The sequence below is a fragment of the Gamsiella multidivaricata genome (genome assembly GCF_025024155.1).
Source record: "Gamsiella multidivaricata strain RSA 2152 chromosome Unknown BC939scaffold_43, whole genome shotgun sequence".
NCBI classification, from domain to species: Eukaryota; Fungi; Mortierellomycota; class Mortierellomycetes; order Mortierellales; family Mortierellaceae; genus Gamsiella; species Gamsiella multidivaricata.
The window spans coordinates 146,449-168,836 of record NW_026251751.1 but is presented as its reverse complement, the minus strand read 5'-3'; the positions used below and the strand labels follow the sequence as shown (position 1 = coordinate 168,836).

The 22,388-nt window shown below is 48.7% G+C and overlaps 7 protein-coding genes across 7 annotated transcripts; 3 read left to right on the top strand and 4 right to left on the bottom strand.

Moving 5' to 3' along the window:
• Window positions 1–82: 82 nt before the first annotated feature.
• Window positions 83–1,758, top strand: BC939DRAFT_493945 (uncharacterized protein). The gene is made up of 3 exons (XM_051559581.1): window positions 83–272; window positions 421–1,322; window positions 1,408–1,758. The coding sequence occupies exons 1-3, from the start codon at window positions 113–115 to the stop codon at window positions 1,708–1,710; spliced, it is 1,365 nt and encodes a 454-aa protein (XP_051411009.1). The 5' UTR covers window positions 83–112; the 3' UTR covers window positions 1,711–1,758.
• Window positions 1,759–1,818: 60 nt separating this feature from the next.
• Window positions 1,819–2,948, bottom strand: BC939DRAFT_455202 (uncharacterized protein). Its single transcript, XM_051556163.1, has 2 exons — window positions 2,619–2,948; window positions 1,819–2,174 (listed from the first exon to the last, which is right to left on the bottom strand). The coding sequence occupies exons 1-2, from the start codon at window positions 2,922–2,924 to the stop codon at window positions 1,923–1,925; spliced, it is 558 nt and encodes a 185-aa protein (XP_051411008.1). The 5' UTR covers window positions 2,925–2,948; the 3' UTR covers window positions 1,819–1,922.
• A 6,233-nt stretch (window positions 2,949–9,181) lies between these two features.
• BC939DRAFT_493942 (uncharacterized protein) lies at window positions 9,182–9,879 on the bottom strand. The gene has a single exon (XM_051559580.1). The coding sequence runs from the start codon at window positions 9,827–9,829 to the stop codon at window positions 9,290–9,292; it is 540 nt and encodes a 179-aa protein (XP_051411007.1). The 5' UTR covers window positions 9,830–9,879; the 3' UTR covers window positions 9,182–9,289.
• Window positions 9,880–14,873: 4,994 nt separating this feature from the next.
• On the bottom strand, window positions 14,874–15,345 carry BC939DRAFT_455193 (uncharacterized protein). The gene has a single exon (XM_051556162.1). It carries the CDS (start codon window positions 15,114–15,116, stop codon window positions 14,937–14,939), a length of 180 nt encoding a protein of 59 aa, XP_051411006.1. The 5' UTR covers window positions 15,117–15,345; the 3' UTR covers window positions 14,874–14,936.
• Window positions 14,874–16,827, bottom strand: BC939DRAFT_455192 (vacuolar import and degradation protein-domain-containing protein). Its single transcript, XM_051556161.1, has 4 exons — window positions 16,087–16,827; window positions 15,824–15,991; window positions 15,381–15,610; window positions 14,874–15,253 (listed from the first exon to the last, which is right to left on the bottom strand). The coding sequence occupies exons 1-4, from the start codon at window positions 16,543–16,545 to the stop codon at window positions 15,184–15,186; spliced, it is 927 nt and encodes a 308-aa protein (XP_051411005.1). The 5' UTR covers window positions 16,546–16,827; the 3' UTR covers window positions 14,874–15,183.
• Window positions 16,828–18,352: 1,525 nt separating this feature from the next.
• On the top strand, window positions 18,353–19,622 carry BC939DRAFT_484363 (uncharacterized protein; the record flags this gene model as incomplete). The annotated part of the gene is made up of 3 exons (XM_051559249.1): window positions 18,353–18,468; window positions 18,567–18,964; window positions 19,066–19,622. The coding sequence occupies 3 exons, from the start codon at window positions 18,353–18,355 to the stop codon at window positions 19,620–19,622; spliced, it is 1,071 nt and encodes a 356-aa protein (XP_051411004.1).
• Window positions 19,623–20,046: 424 nt separating this feature from the next.
• BC939DRAFT_455188 (peroxisomal membrane anchor protein conserved region-domain-containing protein) lies at window positions 20,047–21,845 on the top strand. Its single transcript, XM_051556160.1, has 3 exons — window positions 20,047–20,650; window positions 20,748–21,005; window positions 21,119–21,845. The coding sequence occupies exons 1-3, from the start codon at window positions 20,144–20,146 to the stop codon at window positions 21,782–21,784; spliced, it is 1,431 nt and encodes a 476-aa protein (XP_051411003.1). The 5' UTR covers window positions 20,047–20,143; the 3' UTR covers window positions 21,785–21,845.
• Window positions 21,846–22,388: the final 543 nt, after the last annotated feature.

Sequence of the window (22,388 nt, the reverse complement as noted above, 5' to 3'; positions counted from 1 at the left end):
TGCTGTAGGAGCTGTTTGTCGGATGCAGGAGTTGATGAATAAAGATATCATGTGATAAACAGAGTAAAGACTTCGCTTGTTAGCCTACCTCTCATTCTCATTCTACGACTCAATGAATTCACCGCTGCCAACGACAATGAGCAATGCTGCGAAAGAAAGGCCGCCGGCCCCGTTAGATCCTTCTGGCAATGAGGTATGCCTACTTTTTCTAAAGTACGGCAAGTGTCGTTACAAGAACAGATGTAAAAAGAGCCATATCCTGCCTGATAAAAGTAGGTCGACTTAAAGCCATTGTGTCAGCTTATTATTGTGCTTTTCAGTTATCGGCCCGTCTCTACTGCCAGTAAATCGCTAGAGATGCTAGCGGCCGAAATTATACATGGCTAACATCAACTGAAATTCATCGTATTTTGCATGTAGATGCACCTATCATGCGGCAGATCACTTCGATAGTAACGGAGCAATCTGCTGCCAGAACTGGCCCAAAGGTTGTTTTCTCGATGAGGAAAACATCCTACGACAGGCCATCGCAGACGTCGGCTGCTTCACTCAATCAAAAGCTCAGGCGCATCTCGGATCGGTTGCATTCAGGAACAGCGCCGCGAGGACACAAGGATGGTGAAGAGGATAGTCGAGGCACGGATCAAACAACTCCAGTGGCCCCTCCTGTTAGTATAGAAATGACAGTTACAGCTCATCCTAGCAATGACTCGCCGACAATGGATATTGCCGGTAGGGCGGCTATCGATCAAGATATGACAGGAGTGGAGACAGCACAACCGGTGCGACCATCAAAAACGAAACCAAAGCGTCTGATCAAAGCACCGTCCAAATGCCTGCTTGCTTCGTTGTTCAGGACCACAATACCGAATTCATCCAAACATCGCCAGGTACCTGTGAATACCTTTCAGATTGGACAGCCCACGGCCAGGATACACGCAACCAAGCCGGCGATCGGAAGTATTTTGAGGAAATCGAAATCAAAGTCCAAATCATCCGCCCAAACTGTACATCCGCCAGGGTCGACAGCAGCGTATTCCATTAACGATTCCAAAGCAGCCAGTGAAAAGATTGAGCAGTGGTACATAACCAACAAGGCGCGAATCGACCCTACAACACGTAGACTGATGGTCCTTACAAAACCGGCGACCGTCCGTCAAAAAAATCAACTCAAGGTCATGCGTAAACATCATTGGGAGTGCCGAACAGGAATCACGCAGCAACTCAAGAGAAACGTACCGACGTCTTTTTCGTTGAAGGTGGCGAGAAATCGAATCGACTGGGATAAATTCACGTCTTATGTCACACTCATGATCCAAGCGGTAAGCCAGCTTTTCTTCTCAGATTCCTGCAATTGTTCTTTTAGCTGATTATATTAGGTCTAATTGAGAATCTGTTTACTATTAGGCATTTGAGATGGACATCGATAGCAACCATCTGCCGCTCATAGGAACGACACTATGTGCACATCTTGAGCACAAAGATTTGAGTGGGCTGGCATGTGAGGAATTGCTGATATCATGGGGGCTGAAAGAGATTGACGCACGGCGTTTCTCCAACCACCTATGGGAAGTGATGGTATCAGCAGCAGGAGAGGCAAATATCCGTGGAGGGAAAGGTGTTGGCTATCAAGTAAGACAGCTTGAGGACACCGTGGACTTTAAGCGCATTCAGTCGAGATTATTGATGCTGAATAAAGCACCGACTTGATGCTTCAGAATATGCCTACTTGTAGAATGTAGTATCGTAATTGTGCCTGAAGACCAATATAATTGAGCACCTGGTGCTTCACCTTTTCTTGTTTCCCATGCTTAGTCATTTTGTCGCGTGCAGCGAGAGTTCGCGTGCAAGTCTTTATTGTATTTTCGTTGGGGCGCACTATAATATCTCCTGCAGTGTCATTTTCTGTGTTCAACCCATCTCTACTCGGAGGCAACACGTGCACCTCTCTTCGCAACCATGACCTCGTTCGAAGCATCGACTCCAAGAGCGTCCAAAAGCCCATCGGAGTAGCTGCGACGTTCGAAATGGGGCTCGGGTCTCGTCTCCGTAAGCAAGTATCCGAATCCGAGGAAGGCAAGCGCAGCAGCGGCAAGGCGCTTCACTCCCAAAGAGGCAGGGAAGGCCCAAACATCGGGAGACCAAATGTTGAGCACCTCATCTTCCTCTGGGACCTAAACCGCATTGACCGAAGAAGCGAGGCAGGCAAGCGGAGGAGAGCGTGTGCTATTAGTGGGCTGGTCGTATGGCTCGCGTGGTAGGGATACTGAGAGCTGGTGTCATTTCGAGCACTATGACCATTGCTTCCTCAGCCTTAATGTTGCATCTTCAATTGCCCTTTGTCATCATTTGCGCTGAATCATTGGCGGACCCTGTATGCTGCCTTGCACTCCAGCTCGTTCTGAACACTATCAGGATCATCTCGCCATGTCGGCGCTGTGGTGATAGTAGGGCTGCTTCTGCGCTCAGTTGCTTCCTATCAATGATTGTAATATCCTGAATTCTGCTCTTTTTGGCAAAGATATAGCCATTCGTTCTGTGGTCCTTGCTCCGGTATTTTCCAGGTTAACGAACAGTTGCGACCGGTTCCGTTCAGTGACAAAAAAGCGATCGCTTACCGTTTCGCCGAAGTTGCGGCGGTCCTGTCTATCCCAGTATCCAGCTGAAGCGTTTCCATCGCGCCACTGCTGGTTGTACATTGGCAAGTTAGGGTATGATCCGATTTGGGTATCACCGGTGATCTTGTCGCCGGGTAAGAAACCCGTCTCATCACCAGGGATGGCGGGATCGTACTTGTTTCCGGCATGGCCATGTAGGTGGGAGGAAGTCGAGTATTGGAATCGTGTTGCAAGTGCAGATGTCGCCCTGGCAGTAGCCAAGGTTGCCGTCCTGGCAAGGGGTCGTGTGGCGGCGGCGGGAAGCATTGAGGGGAAGCGTGGAGGACGATTGAGTTCAAAGATCCCACCATGGGCTTTTTCTCCGCTAGAAAAATGAGCGCGAAAATTACGTCACCGAAGTGACGAACCGCACGTTCCTCCTAGATCTAAACTAAGACTAAGTGTAGGAAAGAACGTCGACACGAGGCATAGGTGGTGAAACGTTGTTAATGGAAATGGAGGGCTGGGCGACTTGGGACACTGAGGGCAGACAACGGCCTCATATCCAAACTTTCGGACTGAGTTGCTTCGTTGGAGGGTCAAGCGACGAGGGAGGCAGAGTCGTATTATCATGTGGTAAAGAGGGATCCTGCGACAGGCGGACTGAAGACTGTGCCGTGTTCGGAGGAATATAAGGATTCCTTGGAGCTGGCGGCGGCGTTACTGAAGCAGGCGGTGGAACTGGTGAGAGATGAGCCGCTGGAGAAGTTCTTGAGGTCCAGGACAAAGGCGTTTTAACAAACGAATATGTGAGCTCGGATGTAGACTGGTTGGGGATCAGCAAGGAGTCTGCGTTTGATGTCACCTGCAGACCTTATGAAGTAAGGACAACTCAAAAGCACGCGCTTCTCTTTCTCTTTCTTCGGTTGTTTCTTCTGCGCATTGATCACAAATGCGACGGTACCGGTATCTGCTCCACAGCGACAGAAAATGCGTTCAAGAATAAAGACAGAACGAATAAGGTACAGTCAATCAGATATGTCTTCTCTTCCTGAAAGGAAAGGCAAGCTTTTGCGTCTTGAAACAGCTGCTGCTGCAAGTTGCTGAATACAGTGGGTGCAGTTTCATCCAAAAATAAGGAAGGAGGCTTCTGAATCTTTATTTCCGTCAGGTACAATTTTATTGTCAATAATAAATTTTTTTGATTTGGGGCGCTTTCTCATTAAGTGTCTTGTGTAGCCGCTGAATCTCGGAATACAGCCTTTGTTGAGAATGAGTTGATTTAAAAAAGGTGAAATCTTCTAGCAACAAGATATGTCTTCCAGGATGTAAACACAGCTCGGTTGCATCTTCGATGTTGGTCCTGGTGTAATAGTACCGCGAAAGAGCTGACCCACGAAGGTAGAGATGTTCTAGCGGTACATCTGAACCATCGTCTGGGATGCAATCGACCAGCGTCTTGAACTGCTCGATTGAAAAGTTGCTCCTGGAAACGTCCAGTGCCTTCAGTCTAGAAAAATCAAGCGCCTCGATAATTATCTTCCAGTCTTCCGGCTCAAGTGAAAATGCAGACAGTTCGAACTCCTGCAATGGCTCCCATGCCGTCAAAAGTATCAACAGCGGACTCGGTCGATGATGATGCCTGAGGAACTGCGAGGCTCTGTGATGGGGAAGACTCATGGATGGATGGACCGTTTGGAGAGGAGACCATTGCAGCGAGCCAAGGAACGTACTCTTGTGGAAAGGTGCCTTTGTACTCGCCCTTGAAACGAAGCTTTTTCAGTCGTCGTACATCGTGTCTTGACAAGAAAGTCTTCGCAAGCCATGGGACATGTGAATCGTGTGATACTACATGCACCCTCAAGGCAGTCAACGCCTCCCTGTGCCGATAAAGCAGCCGGCTCTCCAATACATTATCAATCAACAGGTTACGAACGTGGAACTGGAAGTCCTGCAGATAGCTCGACCGATCTATGACTCGAGCCATGCACTCCAGACCCACAGGGGACAGACCATATGTGTCCAGCATAAGAGTTGCGATCCTGGAGCCCTTCTCTTTCGTTGACTGGTCTAGTTGCTGAGCAGTATCATCGCTGAACGCTCCAAATAAGGTATTCAGTATCTTGATGGACCATCCGTACCGGTTGATCAGCGAGGAGAGATAGTCCTGATTAGGCCGCGATTCAGTCCTCAGTTTGATGTCGATGGACATGTCGAGCACATCGGACTCCTTCGAGAGGTGTACAACAGAGATGATACGATCACCGTCTGTGTCGTCGTGATAGGCTGCGAAGTAGAGTCGTAATGGTGCGTAGACGTATCCCTCTGCCCTACCTCGCTCTCTCGCTGATATAATCAGGTCGAGCATCTCAAGAAATCGCGCGCATCGGCAACTGAGCTTAAGTTCCAAGAGCCTTGGATTTGTGTATAGGATCTCTGGAAGTAATTCCTTCGCTTGGCCAATAACGGTATTCGTAATCGTCAGTCGAGTGAGTAGACCTTTCCGTAAAAACAGCAGATACGATGGTTCATAAAGCCAAGCGTCGCTTAATATGGCCCACGCGCCCTGAACCTCATCCTTAAGGAGATCGATGATATGGTCTAGTTCCAGCACTTTAAGTTTTGACAAATGCTTGACATTGCGCATAAGTATATCGAAGATGATGTCCGGCTCCCTTGCTCGAAGCCGCACCTCTGCCAGATTGGGACAGTTCTGAAGAAGTTTGGCGAATGTTGTCTGGGATGCGGCGCCCTCGAGGTGAATGGGATCCATAGATAAAGTTCGAAGTTGAGGAGTGGGCCTGATGGAGGAACTGTTGATCCGGGAGAAGAAGTCCTCAGACCCTTGTAGTGCGAAAGCTTGGAGTCGCCCATCCGACAGGAATTCCATGATCGGTTCAAAGCGTCGATTGTGGTTGATAAGATCCAATGCTGGCCCTTCGCTATTGAGCGTGCTCATTGTCAGACAAGCTATGTTCGCATTCGTGATAGCGGCACGGAACTTCCGATGATCGTCCAGTGTCATACCCCACTGCAGTTCTACTGTCAGTTCATGGATCCTTCGTGCTTTGACCAGCGCCTCGTAGAACTGCTTTGCCTGAGGAGCGGACATTGGACTGATCTTGACCCTACCCTGCTCCTCATCGAAAACCCCAGAGTCCACCACATCTCTCAACTGCTGCAATGCTGACTCTCGATAGTTCTCACGGTAGTGATCGATGCACACCCATTTGACGTGTCCCTCTTTAGTGATGATTCGGTACAGTTTGCCTAGAGTGCGCCCCTCATCCTGGACCCTCAGGTACGACTCCAGCTGCCGAAGGCCCGCTCCCTCCAGGACATCGAGTTCATCCATCCTCGTCTGTCTTTCAGCTGCGTCTACCCCATCCTTGTTATTTTGCTGCTGGTCCTCAATAAAGCTGATCGTATTGTCTACCAATGGTCCAAGATTCATTTTCACGAACTTGAGCTGCTCCCCGGCCGCCTCGACTCTATCTGCAATCTTGAAATGCGCCAGTTGTGGCACAACCACCCCGGCAATTGTGACCCTGTACTTGATCATTTGCAACAGCGCCAGGACATAGGATCCGTACTTCTCAAAGAATTCGTTTGGGCGGCTCAGGTCGTATCCCTCGTGCTTGGCCAGGTGGATCTCGTGAGGTATCTTGGCTCCCTCGGACATGGTGTGGGTGCCGCATTCGCACAAGAAATAAAGACGAAACTGCTCCGAGAACGGATTAAGTAGCTTGTCTTGATGTCTTGATGCCTTTGGAAGAACAATGAAGAGCCGTGGAATAGGATACTCGTAAAGCTCGTAGGTCTGGGTAAGGACGGCCTGGACACGGCTTTGGATTATGGCTAGGCGATCGAGGGCCTGTTGTTGCATCTGGAGCGTTTGCTCCTGCTTCTCGTCCATCTGCTGTTGCATCTGGAGCATTTTCTCCTGCTTCTCGAGCAACTGCTTTTGCGCAATCCTGTCCTTCTCGTCCATTCGCTGCTGTAATAGGAATATCTGCTCTTGGAGAGACCCATTCTTGTGCACTTCTGCGGCAATGTCACTTTGAATGCGTTGGATGTCCAGAAGCTGCAAAGTGCACTGGTTGAGGTAGGCCTGGGGAGACTTGGCCAGCTGCTGTGTCATCTCGGTTGAGCAGACAACGGGACCATTGTGCGAGGACGTCTGGTCCGATATGGAGAGGGCAGTGACTTGCTGTGTAATAGATTCTGCGTCATCAGCAGCCGCATATGAGGGTGAGTTGCATCGCAAAAGGTCAGTGGCCTTGGCTGGTATACCCATGGCGGAAGTGGGAGCTGTTGACATTGTGGATACGGTTTGCTGGAGGGACTCCCCATCCCATGCACGATCGACGGTATTTTGTTCGGTGCTGCCGACAACCACATCGAGCACAACTCCAGGATGATGACCGATCCTCAGAGACTTAAGGCTACAGTTTAAAATAGAGAATGGTAGCAATTAACAACTGTGTTATAGCCAATGGTCATCAGTTTTCCCCTCACAACTTACTGGACAAAGCTGTTGTCGCAACTATTTCTCCGGCTTTCATGGCGCACTGAGCACTCTTGAAATAGAGCTGGACACCCCTCCATAAAACGATGTGTTGGTTGGTTTTGGTGTCGAGTCGTGTTTTGACCTTGACGATATCGGCTTGTGTGGATGAACCTGGGGATGTACGTAGTCGAAAAGCCTGCGAGGGGTGTAGGTCCGTAGCATCGAGTGTCATGGTAATGTTCGCAAGGCAAGAGGATGGGCGGGTGGGAGTGAAGGAAGGAAAGAAAAGAGAAAAGCAACAAGAGGTAATGGCGAAGGTGGTAAAGATACAAAATCTTGGTGCGACATTGGAGAAAGTCTTGCCATCCATCCCAAGAAAAGACTTGCACAGCCCACAACACTTCGACCGTGCACAAAGAAACGATGGTGCTAGGCAGGAGCATTGGTGCGTAGAGATAGGATGGGCCGCTGAGTAGCGTTCCCCTAACCGATGTTCGAGTGGCGGTAAACCACACTACAAAAAAACGCGTTCACGAATCAAACCGAAACTGAGAACTACACCTGTCCAACGCAGTCTGCACATAACTCATGCGACATGCCAAGGATGGCCATCAAAAAGCAATGACTCTGCCTTCGATCCTTGACCCGAAAACATCCTCGAAAGCCGAGTCTGGGTCACCTTGGTGCCTGGAAAGACACCCATGAATACAGATCACAGCTGATACCCATGAGTCTGTACCGGCCTGAGCAATGATGGCATCTCTCCCTTTACTCAAGCACGGTGTTGCGGACAGCAATAATGCATGGATCATTAATAAGGTTGTCTGCCAAGGTGCTTGGAGAGTAGCAAAAAAGGACAAGACCGCTACTGTTGGCATTCTTGGCCCTTTTTACGACGCTTTTCCTCAGGGGTTCGATGGCGCCTGCTTGCACGACTCTTCGCCCCGACTTTTAAAGAGGAACACCCTCTCTCCCTCTGGTTTCCACACACCCTTTCGTCTTCTTTCTTTTTTCACTACGCACCACCACCATCCTCCGCTAAAGGTCCCTTGTTCATCGTCTTGCTCGGTCATCCCTCGGACTCGTCTCGTTCGTCCACTCACCGATCAAGCGCCACCCACGCTCTCATTTCACACCCTTCCCCCATTTCACACCCTTCTTCAGATCCAACACCATGACCGCCGCAACCTCCACCTCCGTACTTGATAAGCAGCTCGCTCGCTTTAAGGAGATCCAAGTCGGCGGAGCCCAATATCTCGACCGCCTCTCCAACGGTGACCGTAAGGCAATCCCGCTCCTTGTCCAGCTCGGGGCGGAAGAAAAATATCTCATCAGCGAACTATATTTTTTTAACGATGGTGACACTAAACAGGTGGTTGACCCTGGCTCATGACTAAACTGCGGGTGGTAGGTATTGTTTCTGTCTACAAAGTTCATTCTGATCAAATGTTATCCTCCACAGTTCTTAGTCAAGTCTTTCACTTGGCCCAATCCAGAGTACTCCATCATTGCGAACATGGACAGGGCCCCTTCTTCTTTCTCGTACATGTTCTAATCGCGTCCAGCACAATCCGCCTTGTAAGCACATGTATCAGGCACCAAGGATCCACAGAGGCATGGAGATCAACTACGGCAGGGAACCTGTACTTCCTCAAGAGCCACAAGAGCCGATCGGTATTGAAAGCGGTCTCGAAAATGATCTCGGGTCCCCTCTTGAAAACCCGCTCTCACCGCAACTCCGTCTCCAACTACAGGCAATGAGAGCTGAATAGCAGGAAGCACAGAGAGGAGCGAGAAAGACTGAAACTGTAGAGGCATTTCTGGAATGTGAACACGAGCAGGAAGACGCTTTGAGGAAACTAGGTGATATCGCTCGCGATAAAAAAAAAAAAGAAAAGCGCGGTGGCAGGGCTGAAGTGCACAATGCTAGATGTCCAGGGAATGAACGCTCGAGATCTTACAGCATCTACCTATTTTCAATGCTTCATTGCAGCTTGGCAGTATCCGAATCAGTGCTCTTCTCTGAGGGAGACCTGACAGTAAGCTCTCGCTTATGCTGTGTTTTAAGCGTCGTGTTTATATGAATGTACGAATAATTTGTTTACTGGCAAAAGCTAATGATACAGGTGGTACTGATGTTGCTGGAGGGTATTGTTCAATCCATATGTCCATCGACTAACGCCTAACGAGCTAGCAAGGGCTTGTCCATGCCGAGAATATGCACCAGGCTCGATCGACGACGGTCGCGCTGCATGGAAGGAGGGATCGGCAACCCATCGACATTGCGAGTGATATGGTTCCTGGCCTGTTCTTCCCTCAACTTGTCCATAAACAGAGCCTGAGCACGGACGACGTCTTCATATTTACCGCCACCAGTCTCAGATGACCTGCGTCGGGAGTGTTTGTATTCCTCAACTTCACACTCATTTTCATCCAGACTATTGCGACCCTTGGATTGCGATCGCGAACGGAAATCAGAGTAAGACTGGGTACGGAAGAGTTCCGCAAAGGCTGCCAAGGAAGAGCGGCGACGGCTCTTGGTCGAATCGGTGGTGTTGGTCTTGGTCAAGGGAATGGTGCGGTCCATTGTGGGCCCGGACTCGGCGATTGGATGGATGACATGGTTGCGGCCACGGCTGTCATCATCGCGGCTGAATTGGACTGAGGGAAAAGAATTGCTGGCAGTGGCGTCAGAGTCGTTGTTGGTGATGGTCTGATTCATAGTATGGAAATGATTCTTTTGGTGTTTGCTCTTTTGTGCTAGATTGTGTGGGGTAAAGAGAAAAGAGTTGTCGGTATTTATGTATTTACATTCCCCTGGTAATTGGGGGAAAGTTAAAATGGAATAAAAAAGGGCTGGCCGCAGCAGGTACACATCATGTGTTTCGAAGCATAGAAACAAATGGCCGCCTAGGCTGCTTCCTCGCATATTCAATATTCACATGTACTGTACTACAGTTGTTGAAAGCGAAAAAAAATGCGCATAAAAGAACTGTTGGTGAAGGTTAGGTTGCTGATGGTCATCTGGACAACTAATCTTTCTGGTCTGCACTGGACCTGCCGAAAGAACATGTTGTATTCCGGTTAGTATCTCTGTGGAGGCCTCGACATACATGCTGATAAAGTGATAAGTACGCATGAATAATGAGTCCAGTCAACCTTCAAGGAATATTGCCTCTAGTTTGTTTTCCTGCGCTTTGGCTCTCGTGTTCTGCGTGGCCCCTGGATATGGCTTTCCTTTTCCCCCAGGCAACCGAAATTTTCTCATCGCCGCGTTTTCGATTTTCCAAGGACAGGACTACATCCCTTGACTGAGAGTCTGAACGCGTCCACGAACAAAGTGTGGAATATGTAGAAGGTAGCATCCTCTAACAGCGCACACCTTTGAGGGGCCACATTGCCGCCTCCCTACAAGACCACAGGATTGGATCAGCGCCACAAGGTTTATAGGAAGTTGTGGAGAAAATGTGCAGGCGATTGTTTACCTCAAGAGTTGGGCACAGAAACAATCAAGAGCAAGTTTTTTTTTTTTTTTTCAAGCTAAACCTACAACCTTAATATGCATTAGCAACACCATCGCTGCAACGCACAACACTAGGCTATCGAGAGAACTTTGCTTGGTTCCCTTATTAGGGTCACTTAATCATTTTTAATGTACACGCACAGGGTTCTTGTGGCACCCTCTTGTGATAACAAGGATGTGGTTTCCAAGCACGCGTAGTCATGTAGTGGTAACAATATCCTGACAAAAGGTGTACTGTAGAAATGTTTATTCGCTTTCTCTTTCAGAGATTCGCACAGCAACTGTAGTTGAGAGACATCAGCACGCTCAGCAACATCGGCTTCACGAAAAACCCCCTCAACGTATCATAGATACCTCAGATCCATCTTCAGGGATGCAATTAACTGGTGTTCTGAACTCGGTGATCGAAAAGTTGGGCTAACAGAGGTCCAAGGTATTCCGTGTATTGGAGCCAAATGCTTCAATCATGGCTTTCCTGTCTTTCATTGGAGCACGAGCCAGCGCAGCCTGAACTCTATCGATGGCTCCCATGTAGTGTATGGACCGTCAGCGCACATGGTCGGTGGCGCGTCCAGGGAAATTTAAGGGTTCAGCAGTAAGAGTGGAACCTGGAATAACGGAACTCGTGGGACAGAGAATATCATTTTACCCCTGGGAGGTAAACGCACCGTGAATGTTGATCACACGACGAAGCTTTGGTTCAAAGGCCAAGTCCAAGGATAGCTCAACCATTTGATTCCATAGAGAATGGACGCGCGTAGCTGGCATAAAGAAGTGTAGATTGTGTCGAGGGTTTTGGTGCTGTTCACAAGGGCAGCAGTTGTGTTTAGGTCCAAGGGGGCAGGTGCAATTTCAGAGGAGGGCTGAGCGGGGGGTGTGAGCGAGAGGCTGTTGGGATTCCTCTCCTCCTGCAAGAATAGCATCATCCTACTCAATGCAGTACTGGGAAAATAAGATAGTGGTGGTAGGTGTTAGTCCCAACGGTTCGCCTGTTACCTTTTGGTGATATTTGCCCACTCGCGTCTTTGTTTATTCTCGGCTTGCTGTCGTCCGCCAGGAGTTAAACTACGTTCTCAGCGTTTACGACAGCCAAGGCACCTGGAAAGGATTACTGATCCAAAACTTTGAGCGTTATGCTACCTGTGTTTTTTAAAAGAGAGAGGGATCGAAATAAAGAATGGGAGGAATAAAAAAGAAGAGGAGAATATATAAAAAAAATAAGGATGGAAAGAATGGGCGATACTAGAACCGGAGGTCACATATTTTTTCAGCGGAACGGGCCCACCTTCTTGTAGGACAAAAGCTTAGAGCCTGCAGGTCCGTACACTGTTTGACACGCCAGCTTCTCCAAACAATGAGTGTTCTCGCAGGAATTAAGGGAGCGAATCCTCTCTCTCTCTCTCTAAGCAGTCTAGCTCGCTGACCTTTTGAAAAATCAAGTTCCCTTCGTATGCTGCAAACCCCCCTGGGATGGGCAATTACTCTCACCTTAAGTTCTGCGTGTTTTCTGCCTTTTTCTTTTCATGCATTTTGACCTCAAGGAAGTTATTCAACATGGCTTTCTACAACGATTGACATGCTACACGCGCAAAATGAGACACCAGATATTTATGGTTTTTTTTTTTCAAAGACGCACCATCAGGTTATTCCTACAACTTCCACTAACTACGTTAATAATATTTTTGTTACTTGAAATAATCCAAGTAGGTAGCCTACTATGACATTGAAAAAAAAAAAAAAAAAAAAAAAAAAAAAAAGCGGCGTTTAACCATTTTTTTTTTTTTTTTTTTTTTTAGGTGCATTTGTCGGTGAGATGGTTGCCGCTGTGCCACTTGTCGATACAACAGGAATAGAAGGCCTGACAGTTGGGAATATCATGGCAGCGACGGTCCTCGCCCATCCAGCCGTTACAGCAGCTGGAGGTGGCGGCTCCCCAGAAGGGTTCGTTTTGAGGATTGTAGCACCAGGAGCCACCAGGAATAGGGCTGGCCTGGACGACGGCGGCGCCGAACAAGAAAGCAGAGAGGAGGACCAAGGACTTGTGCATGTTGCTGTAGATAGGGTGGGGGGTAATGGTTATTAGAGAGTATGGATCAAAAAGATAGGCGCCACCAGATCGGTTTATAGACGTAGATCGGTAGAAAGCCAATGGGGCGCCATTTAACGTTGAGGAAGGTAAAAGAAGAAAGATGTTCAAGTCAGTACTGGATCAAAAGCACGCGGCAGAGCTGTCTCGACTGGAAGCTAGAGCATAGTATGGGGCAACCTACGAGGAAGGCGAGGTTTATGAAGGGTTGAGAGCTGAGCGCTGAAGGTGCTTGAAGGTCAGTTGAATGGTGAGCGGTTGATGAGAAATAGAATAGGAGGAAAAGCAACGGTCTTTATACGTCTTTGAAGACTAAGGGATGTATTTTAAGGAACTAATTCTACCCTTTGCTACGCCGGCAGAAATTCTGCCGGCAGGAATGCCAACAGTGATGTAAAACAACGCGCTTGATGGTAGTCCTGTCTAATCCGCTAATCCAAGCAGGCAGAATATACACCTTGCCTAACGGTGGCGGTGCCCATGTGGAGTACACTAACTGCAGGCAAGCTAAGGGGGGGGGGGAAGGGCATTTTCTATTTTAGTCATAAACGAACGTCAGACGTGTCAAACTTGACCCCCCCGAACGTGCATGAAAGGCTATGTGCCCAAGAAATGATTTTTGACTAATAGTCCATCAAAGACCTCTTTCAGGGAAAGGACCAGGCGCAGCACGCAGTCGAGGTCCAACTCCGCCAATCATACGCTTGGACTCGTTCATGCCGCTCCCATTTCACCCGTGTGTTACACTAGTCTACAATACGTTCATGTCGGGGGCTGAACCTTAACGGGCAGAACATCAGTAGCTGACATACAGCGCGCTATAAAAAAAAAAAAAAAGCCCTGTGTCCATTCGTATGCCAGTGGACAAAATTCCTGAGCATGGTCTTTTGTTGACCAGAGATAGAATCTCTTTTTTCCAGAATCACCTTTGCTAGCTTCCACAGCGCCCGTGGGTTTTTCCTGCATGGATAGATTGTACTATAATCCGAGGCTGTTGACTAGTCAGTAATCAAATTGCATGGCAAGAGTGCAGAATGCCACCTGACGATAAGGGATATGGTAGACGGAAGCAGGTTTTAGATCATTAAGATTGGGGACCTGGGTCTAGTAAGCTGTATGCAGTGCCATATTCTAGGGCGCAAGAAAAGTGATGAAGACCACAATTCCACGATCGATAATATACTGTTCCATTTCGATTCGATCGACTCAGCCAAGGCATAGGTTCTATTTCTTCTGAGATGCCAGTTTCCCGTGCATGTGCTACCAAAAAAAAAAAAGAAAGGCAGGTAAGTAGTAACTCCATGAAAAGAGAATGTCTATGAATATTTGCTGTAGGCAACTGTCCCTTCCTTTGACGATTGGGTCATGCAGCTCACTGCATCCAATTCAGCTCGATGCCTTTACATGATACAAGAGTACTCGATCGACCAAGCCCCACCTAAGACATTTCAGGGGATTTTCTTTTTTTTTCTGCTTTCTTCAATAGTTCAGGACATGCTGCAGTAAGGAGATGCGATTTTTGCGTTCAGTTAGATTGATGCGGATGGCTAGGTTAGTATGGAAATCATACTCGATCACACAAGGTTACGATACCTTGCCGCGGCCTGGAGCGCGACCCATAGTTGGATAACCTCAAATGGCCTATCATAGATAGTAGTATATATGTTTGCAGGCTCGACTAGCATCAAATTGAGCCTATTTCCACGGTTTAATTTACGGTCTGTGACACCATCTTGCGTCAATTTGCATAGAATGAACACCGACGATTAGTCTGATTCCTCGTACCATCTTGAACAATTCTTCTTTTGAAAAAAATGTTCATGCAACCCCCCCCCTAGGAAGCTGATCAGCTTGAAGCATTTGGTGTGCCATGTCGTACAAGGCTGCGGCTATGCGGTCCAGTAAAACAGCTTCTGGAGGTCCAAAGAATCAGAAATTTAATATACTCATAGTCTGTAAGAAGACCCTGTTGGCTCAAAGAAGTACTAGTCAACCTACAATGCTACTTCTTGAGCGCTTTTCCATTATCTATAGAAGGATATGCACAAATATCGGACGCCTCACGCATGGCTGAAAAACACTGAATGTCGACAATCACGCTGAGACAGGCGAGCAAGGAAGCCCATGGTGGCTATCAATGAACACACGATACTAATACTCAGAATTTGTGTGTTTTATTAACTATGTACAATAAGAGGTAATTCATTCCTCCTCTCGACGTTATTCATGAATGGAAGACTTTAGCCAAGGCCAGGGACAAAGGCCGCAAAGCGAGAAAAGTAACGGGTAGAATAGGATATTTGTTTGAGGGTTTAGGCAAGAAAAAAAAAACGACGAAGAAAACAAACAGATAGCAAAGATAAAAGAATATGTACAGGCAGCAGTAAGGAAAGAGTCCATGAGCTGCTCGAAGATATTGACTATTTGGCAAGGTAGCCAATCGGACTAACGGATAGAGGGTGCGCACTTAGCGGAACTCGTACGATCCAAACGATATTGGTTGGTCCTGGATGTGCGTCAGCATCAGATTTTGAAATCTAAGAATGAGAATGAATAGTGACAATATCCAAAGGATCAGAAATGCGAACAAAAAAGAGACTACTATATCTAATGGTTTCACGTATTTGAGGAGAAAAAGAAGGATGAAATAAAGATGAATCTTACTTTTCGCTGGAACGATGAAAGTAGTAGCCGTCGATCTCGCCGGTGACCTTGTTGTAGCAGATGTAATAAAAGCCCGCAAAGCTGGCGCCCGTGATGCCCTCGACGTGATGATCGGGAACTAAAAAATGCTCTTTCCAGCGCATGAAGATCACATCCTGGTTCTGAAAGTCGTACTTGAACTTTTCTTGTGTAAAGGAATCGCTCATAGGATGAAACGGCTTGAACATCATCTACATAAAGTTTATATGCAGCAGAAAAGAAAGCAAGAAATAAAGATGTAGGTGAGCCACAGGTTATTAAACACGGTCATGTGTGCTGACGTGTTACTGTTGAGAAGCAGTTGCTTCCAAGATGAACATATCTGTGTCTATCATGCATATCCATCTCGAACCTCGAGCTATTAACCACATGTCTCCGTTGAGCCTCCTTCAGAATCAACTTACCCAGTGTTCCTTATCCGTCTTTGCGTCTGCTTCCCATTTCTTGGTAACGAAAGGGTGTGCATCCCCGATTATCTCGGCATCAAAAAACGTGGTGAGTTCGGGGTATTCCTCGGTGAGTCCGTTGATGTGTAGGTATCCGCATAATGACGAGTCCGCCAGATTGACATCCTGTTTGTAAATGAACAGTAAAATAGCTATGGGTTATCGTGTGAACGGATCAAACCAACATTTAAGCATCTGAATTCATTCTGCATTGTGCATACCTTAATGTCGACCATGACATCATAGCTGCTGCTTCCAGACTTTTGCTTGCCCCTGAACCGGCTCCCTGCGTACAGATGCGAGGTCTTAGTTGGTCGAAGACGCGCGGGTGAGAATGGATCATACCGCTGAGGGGTCGCAGGAACGGGTGGTTTCCGAAGTAGGGCGAGGCCGCCAATTGACTTCTGTTGCTGCTGCTGTTTGAGAAGTGCCATCTTTCTGTCGCTGAGATTTGCATGAGAATTGGTGGCGGCGTTTAGGGCGCAGGTAGCCCAATGACGGACGCCGTCGATATAAACGAACAGTCCACTCTGTCCATTGGTGCCGAGGGTATTTGTACCTTCCGAAGAGTCGATGAGCATGGTGTTCTCGTCCGGGAGACACTCGCAGGTGCAGATGGTCACGGCAGCAGCTGGGTCCGCAACAGGATCGGGAGAGCATATCTGAGTGAAGACCGGCATTCTCTTGGTTAGATTTGAGGCGAAGAAGCGCGTTTGGGATGTTTTTTTTGGCTGTGGTGGGTGTTAAGGAGCGTTCTTCAGTTGAGTTCGCTGGCTCGGGTGTTTCTTGATTCCTGAAGACGAGACAGGATGGGGATGGGGGTGAGGATGGGGATGGGGATGACTTGAATGAGCAGTATGGTGGCGAGGGGATGAGTTGAGGTTGAAGAAAAAAGAAATGAGGAAGAGGAAGGGGAGGGGGGAGAAGGGGATAGGCAGGCCAGGGCGATGTCTTTATGCACGCGTGTGACCAGCTGACGCCTGCAGCCTGGAAGGACGTCCATTGTTCGTCGTCCACTGTTCACTGTTCACTGTTCATAGTCCATAGTCCATAGGCCATACATAGGCCATAGTCCATAGTCGATTAAATGAGCGAACCACAGGGACGAGAAACAGGGCGGTGTTGCGTTGTGTTGTGTTGTGTTGTGTTGAGTTGAGTCCGTGTTCTGTGGCCTCTGATTGGGGTAGGAGGGTGTGTGCGCATTGTTCTCGCTTCACTCGCTCACTCACTCACTCACTCACTCACTTGCTCGCTCACTTGCTCACACACTCACACACACACACACACACACACACACATACACACATACACACATACACACATACACACATACACACATACACACATACAGACATATATCTCTTCAGGAGACGCCCCTCCCCCTCGTCTCTTCAACAGCTAACCACTCGACGCAGGCTGCCATGCCGTGCCATCCTACACGGCTTCTCAGGCAGACACGTACACAGCGGCATACGCCTTGCATAATCGACCGTCGGACATCCTTCATTCGCCTCATGAGGCTAGTCTAGCGTGACATCCACGACCTTGGGCAGTTTTAGTTCCGTAGCCATGAAACTGACCTTCATCCTCTTTCTCCACCGCCTCACCCCCGAAACCTGTTCAAGATGGCCGGCTGTGCCATGTCCAGCGTTTTATTAACAGTTCTCGGAATTCCCTTCCATAGTTGGCCTCTTCCGAGACAAGGATATACATCAGTCGATTGGATTGCATGAGAGGGAGTCAGAGGCAGAGACAGAGGCAGAGGAGGAGCATAGGTGTTTGTGAAAATAAAATAGAATGGATTGGTCTGGATCTGGATAGGGGTTTACAGCCGTGGGAAACGAACGCACTTCCATTTCGAGTCTGGCTATTCTTCTCAACCGAACCAGATGAAAGGACGACTCTTTGTCCAGGGACAGTGCCAGACAACGACCAATGAGGCGTAGAGAGCGGTGGTGATAACACGCCCTGTACGTGCACCGAGGGATGGATACGTTTCCTGTGGACCCCATTGGAGCCTCTCCCCTAGAAATGAGAACTGAGAAATGAGGTAACGCCACCAATTTGAGATACAGTTGATTTGTCCACAAGATGGCGATGGATCGTGAGAGATTGATAAAGTTGGGACGGATGATAATTTTATTCGGTGTTTCGCCGTGCGAGAGACCTCTGGGTAAACGGGTAGCCCGTCACACATTGCCCTTCAGAGCACAAAGATCTGCTTCGTCTCACTTGCAGTCAGAGTTCGTTGGAGCGATATGATATGAGATGGTGATATGGATCATCAGGAACAGGAACTGCGCGCTGTATAAATACGGAACCCCATTTCTCCCCTTCTCTTTATCTCCCACACACTCATACAATCCATACACATCCCTCTCAACCCGCCTCCGTCTCATCGACAGTCTTTCCACCTAAACTCCAACACCCCACACAGACACATCTACAACAATGGTTTATCTTTGGCTGAGAGCAGAAACAAAGGCAATGGAGCACCGCGCCGCTCTGACGCCCTCCACCTGCAAGACCCTGCTCGACCGTGGATTCAAGATCACTGTCGAGCGATCCCCCGAGCGCATCTTTGATGACGAGGAATACGAAAAGTAAGTCTCCTTATACCCTCTCAACCACAGATGCAATCACTCTGTTGCAAATCGAAACAAAGATTTCCTAACGCTTTTTTGATCTACAATCCCATCAGGGTTGGATGTCACATAGTCCCCTTTGGAGAGTGGCGCAAGGCGCCTAAGGAGGCATATATCGTTGGACTCAAGGAGCTCCCTGAGGGCGAGACCCATCCTCTGCACCACACCCACATCTTTTTCGCCCATTGCTTTAAGAACCAGGGAGGCTGGACCGAAATCCTAGGACGCTTCGATGCCGGCAACGGAACCATTCTGGACCTCGAGTTCTTGAATGATTCCAACGGACGCCGTGTCGCCGCTTTCGGATACCATGCTGGATTCGCAGGAGCCGCTATTGGAGTCGATGACTGGTGCCATCAGAAGCTGAACCCTGGCCAGCCCTTGCCTCCATACAAGCCTTTCCCCAACGAGGCTGCTCTGATCACCTACATCAAAGAGCGCTTGACTCGCGCAGGTAAGAAACCAGTTTTCTGGTTCGATTCTTTTTTTGTCCATCCTTTTCCCACGGACGAGACAGTGACTAATCCTCTTTATTCTTTGTGCCACCAAAAACAGTCGAGGTTAACGGGGGCAAGATCCCTGAGGTCATGGTCATGGGCGCATTGGGACGCTGCGGAAGTGGCGCCTGCGACTTTGCTCGCGCTGTTGGTATCCCTGAGGAAAAGATCATCAAGTGGGACTTGGCCGAGACCAAGGAGGGAGGACCCTTTCCCCGCATTCTCCAGTCCGAGATCTTTGTCAACTGCATCTACTTGAACAAGCCCATCCCTCCATTCTTCACGCCAGCAATGCTCGACGGAGAGCGCAACATGTCCGTCATCGTCGATGTTTCCTGCGACACCACCAATCCCCACAACCCTATCCCCGTTTACTCTGTCAATACCACGTTTGATAAGGCTGTTGTTGACGTCCCAACCAAGAATCCTCTTCCCCTGGATGTCTGCTCTATCGATCACTTGCCCACCTTGCTGCCAAGGGAGTCGAGCGAGGCCTTCTCAAGAGACCTGTTGCCCACAATCATTGATCTGGAGCATCGTGAGAAGAGCAGTGTCTGGGAGGGCGCGGAAAACCTCTTTAACGAGAAGGTCCAGGCCATGAGGTCTGTTAGGTAAATGGTGAGGAGCCTAACATGGTCTCAAGCATTGTATCATACACACATCTACATTCAATAAATCAAGCACGCATCCTTGTATTGCCCACAACTCATCGTGTTGTCTGCAGGTTATGAGGGTCCTTGATAATTAAACCGCTGTAGCATGCGATTCCTTGATAAACATGAGGGAGATACCATTTCTGGCGTAAAACATTCTGCACTGTATGCCATCCTGGAATCATGCAATGGCCAGTTTATCCAAATCTATGTTGTAAAGGGTAAGGTAGCCCTCCCAGGGTCCAGTCTCTAGGCACTAACCCACAGAGCCAATGAGAGGCAACCCCTCGGCCCCCTCGGCCTCGATTTTTTTCGGTTCCGAAGCTAATGACTATCATCACATGATGATCGAACTCTCTTTCCCCGCTTCCCTCGCCCGCCGTTCACTTTACTCCCCATTACTCATTCGCTTTCACTTACTCTTCTCTACCCGATCTCACTTCAGGACTTCAGTCGGTACCTGCACTGTACCGTTCAAGGACCATGAGCGACGATAGCAACCCCACCACCAATCCCCCAGCCCAGTCAATTGACCCTGTTCGTCAACTTCTGCAGGGGAACAACAGCGATGGACAGGCCCTGACAGCCGAGCAGAGGAATGAACGTCGTGAGGCCCTCTTGAAGCGTCAGAAGGAGGCAAGAGAGAAGGCCCAGCAGGTCTCACAAGCTGCACGAGCCAACGCCGCTAACAACAATGCTGGTGTTTCAACAATCCCGTCAACCACAGCAGCACCGGCTCCCGCAGCGCCAGCACCGATCGCCACCTCGACGGCTACTCCGGTGGCAGCAGCAGCAGCAACCGCCACAGCAGCCCCCGTTTCGGATGCGCCCGTTCGTGAGAACATGGTTCAGCAGGCAGTGTCGTTCCTTTCCTCACCCAGTGTTCAGTCGGCCGAAGAGTCCAAAAAGACCCAGTTCCTGGAAAAAAAGGGTCTGACAGCAAAGGAAATCGAGCTCGCAAAAGCCCGAGTTATTGGAACAGCATCTGCCGTAAGGACAATTTGCCACGCTATTTGCAGTCATATCGGATCGCATACTTGCAGAGTAGCAGCCTATTAACATCACAATGAACGTTCTTGATCTGTAGCCTGCTGTTAGCACCACTCCTCCACCACAACAGCAATTGCAGCAGCCATACCAGCCATCTACCGCACCGGTATCGAGCAATTCAGTCCCGCCTCCAGTTCCTCCCCGTAACTATGCTCCAATGCAAGCATATGCCCAGCCAATGTATATTCCACAGCAGCAACAGGCTGTAGTTGATCCGAATGCATTCAAGAAAAAGCTGGTTATCGCCATGTTGATCTCTGGAGGTGTCACTGTCTTGACATCAATTCTTGTCCAGGTAAGGAAGCCGCAAATATACAGATCGCAGTTATTTTTCTTGAGAGCGCAACTACTGGGATCAAATGGCATTGATTTTAACACTTCTTGAACGGCTCTGTATCGCCAACGTAGAAAGTAATATACCCCATGGTCCGTGGTATCACGAGTGCCCGGCAAAAGTTGGCGGTCTCCCAGACAGAGCTGCTGAGCAAACTTAAGGAGCGGCTTTCGGGATACAGGGAATATCTGCAGGGTCTCCACCTCGGCAGCAACCGTGTGCCGGTCAAGAAGATCAAGGACACCAAGACGACTGTAGAGGAAGAAGAGGACGAGACAGGGTCAATTACAAACAAGACATTGACGGTTTCGACAGAAACAAGCATCGCTACAAAACCATTGACAACTAATCCATCGACTGTCAAGCAGCTGGACGGCTTTTCAAAGAAACTGGAAACGCACGCCAACAGCATGAATTTTGAGCAACTGAAGGCTACGAGGGCCACGACACAAGATCTGGCAGAGTACATCACCAAGGAGACTTATGCGCTGACGAGTTCGATTGCGTACCCAACCTCAAGGTATTATGGATACAACACTGCTGGCGCAGCTGCCTCTGGTAAAGGAGGACTGACGGATCCAACGACTCCTGAATCGGCATTGAAGAGCGAGATTCGATCCTTGAAGGGCTTGCTTCTGAACTGGAGAAATTTCCCAGCCGCAAAGGAGTCTGGTGTCCCAGCAACAGGGGTAGCCGGCGCTAATGGATTCGGTGCGTTGCCTAACTTAGTGCAGCAATAGCGGAGGAGAGGAGGAAACAATAGAATAAAATGATCCTTACGCCAGAGTGCCTTATTCGAAGATCTCACACGATGCTCATATACATAGATTTTAGGCGAAGCTGAGTAATGCGCTTTTATTTCCAAATCACAATTTCATATCCGTATCCGTATTCGTTGTCCTCTCTCATAAATTATTTCGCAAAATATGGCAGCGGTTCAAAAGGCTCATCCTCTATAACAGGTTCTGTCCGTGTGCCCCTGCCCATGCAGTGCTCGCTAATGGCGGAGATAAAACAGGTTACATGAACTCATCCATATCGACCTCAGCACCATCTCGACCAGACCGGTACCTTAAGGAGAACCCAGTCCTTTTTGGACGGCTGCTCGAAAAGTCTTCTTGTAGCTAAAATACACACAATATCCTCGTTCACGCTTGAGCTTCTCACAGGTACGCCTGCGTGCGTGCGCCACTAGCAGAATTGGATCTCCAGGAGCTCGGGAAGGAATCGACAATCTACTGCCTCACAACCTGACTGATTTTTTTTTTTTTTTTTTGGAAATACCCATTTTCACATTTTGGATCCCGGTTCTTGAAGATTTTCTTGACTAGAGTTCCGTTGGTG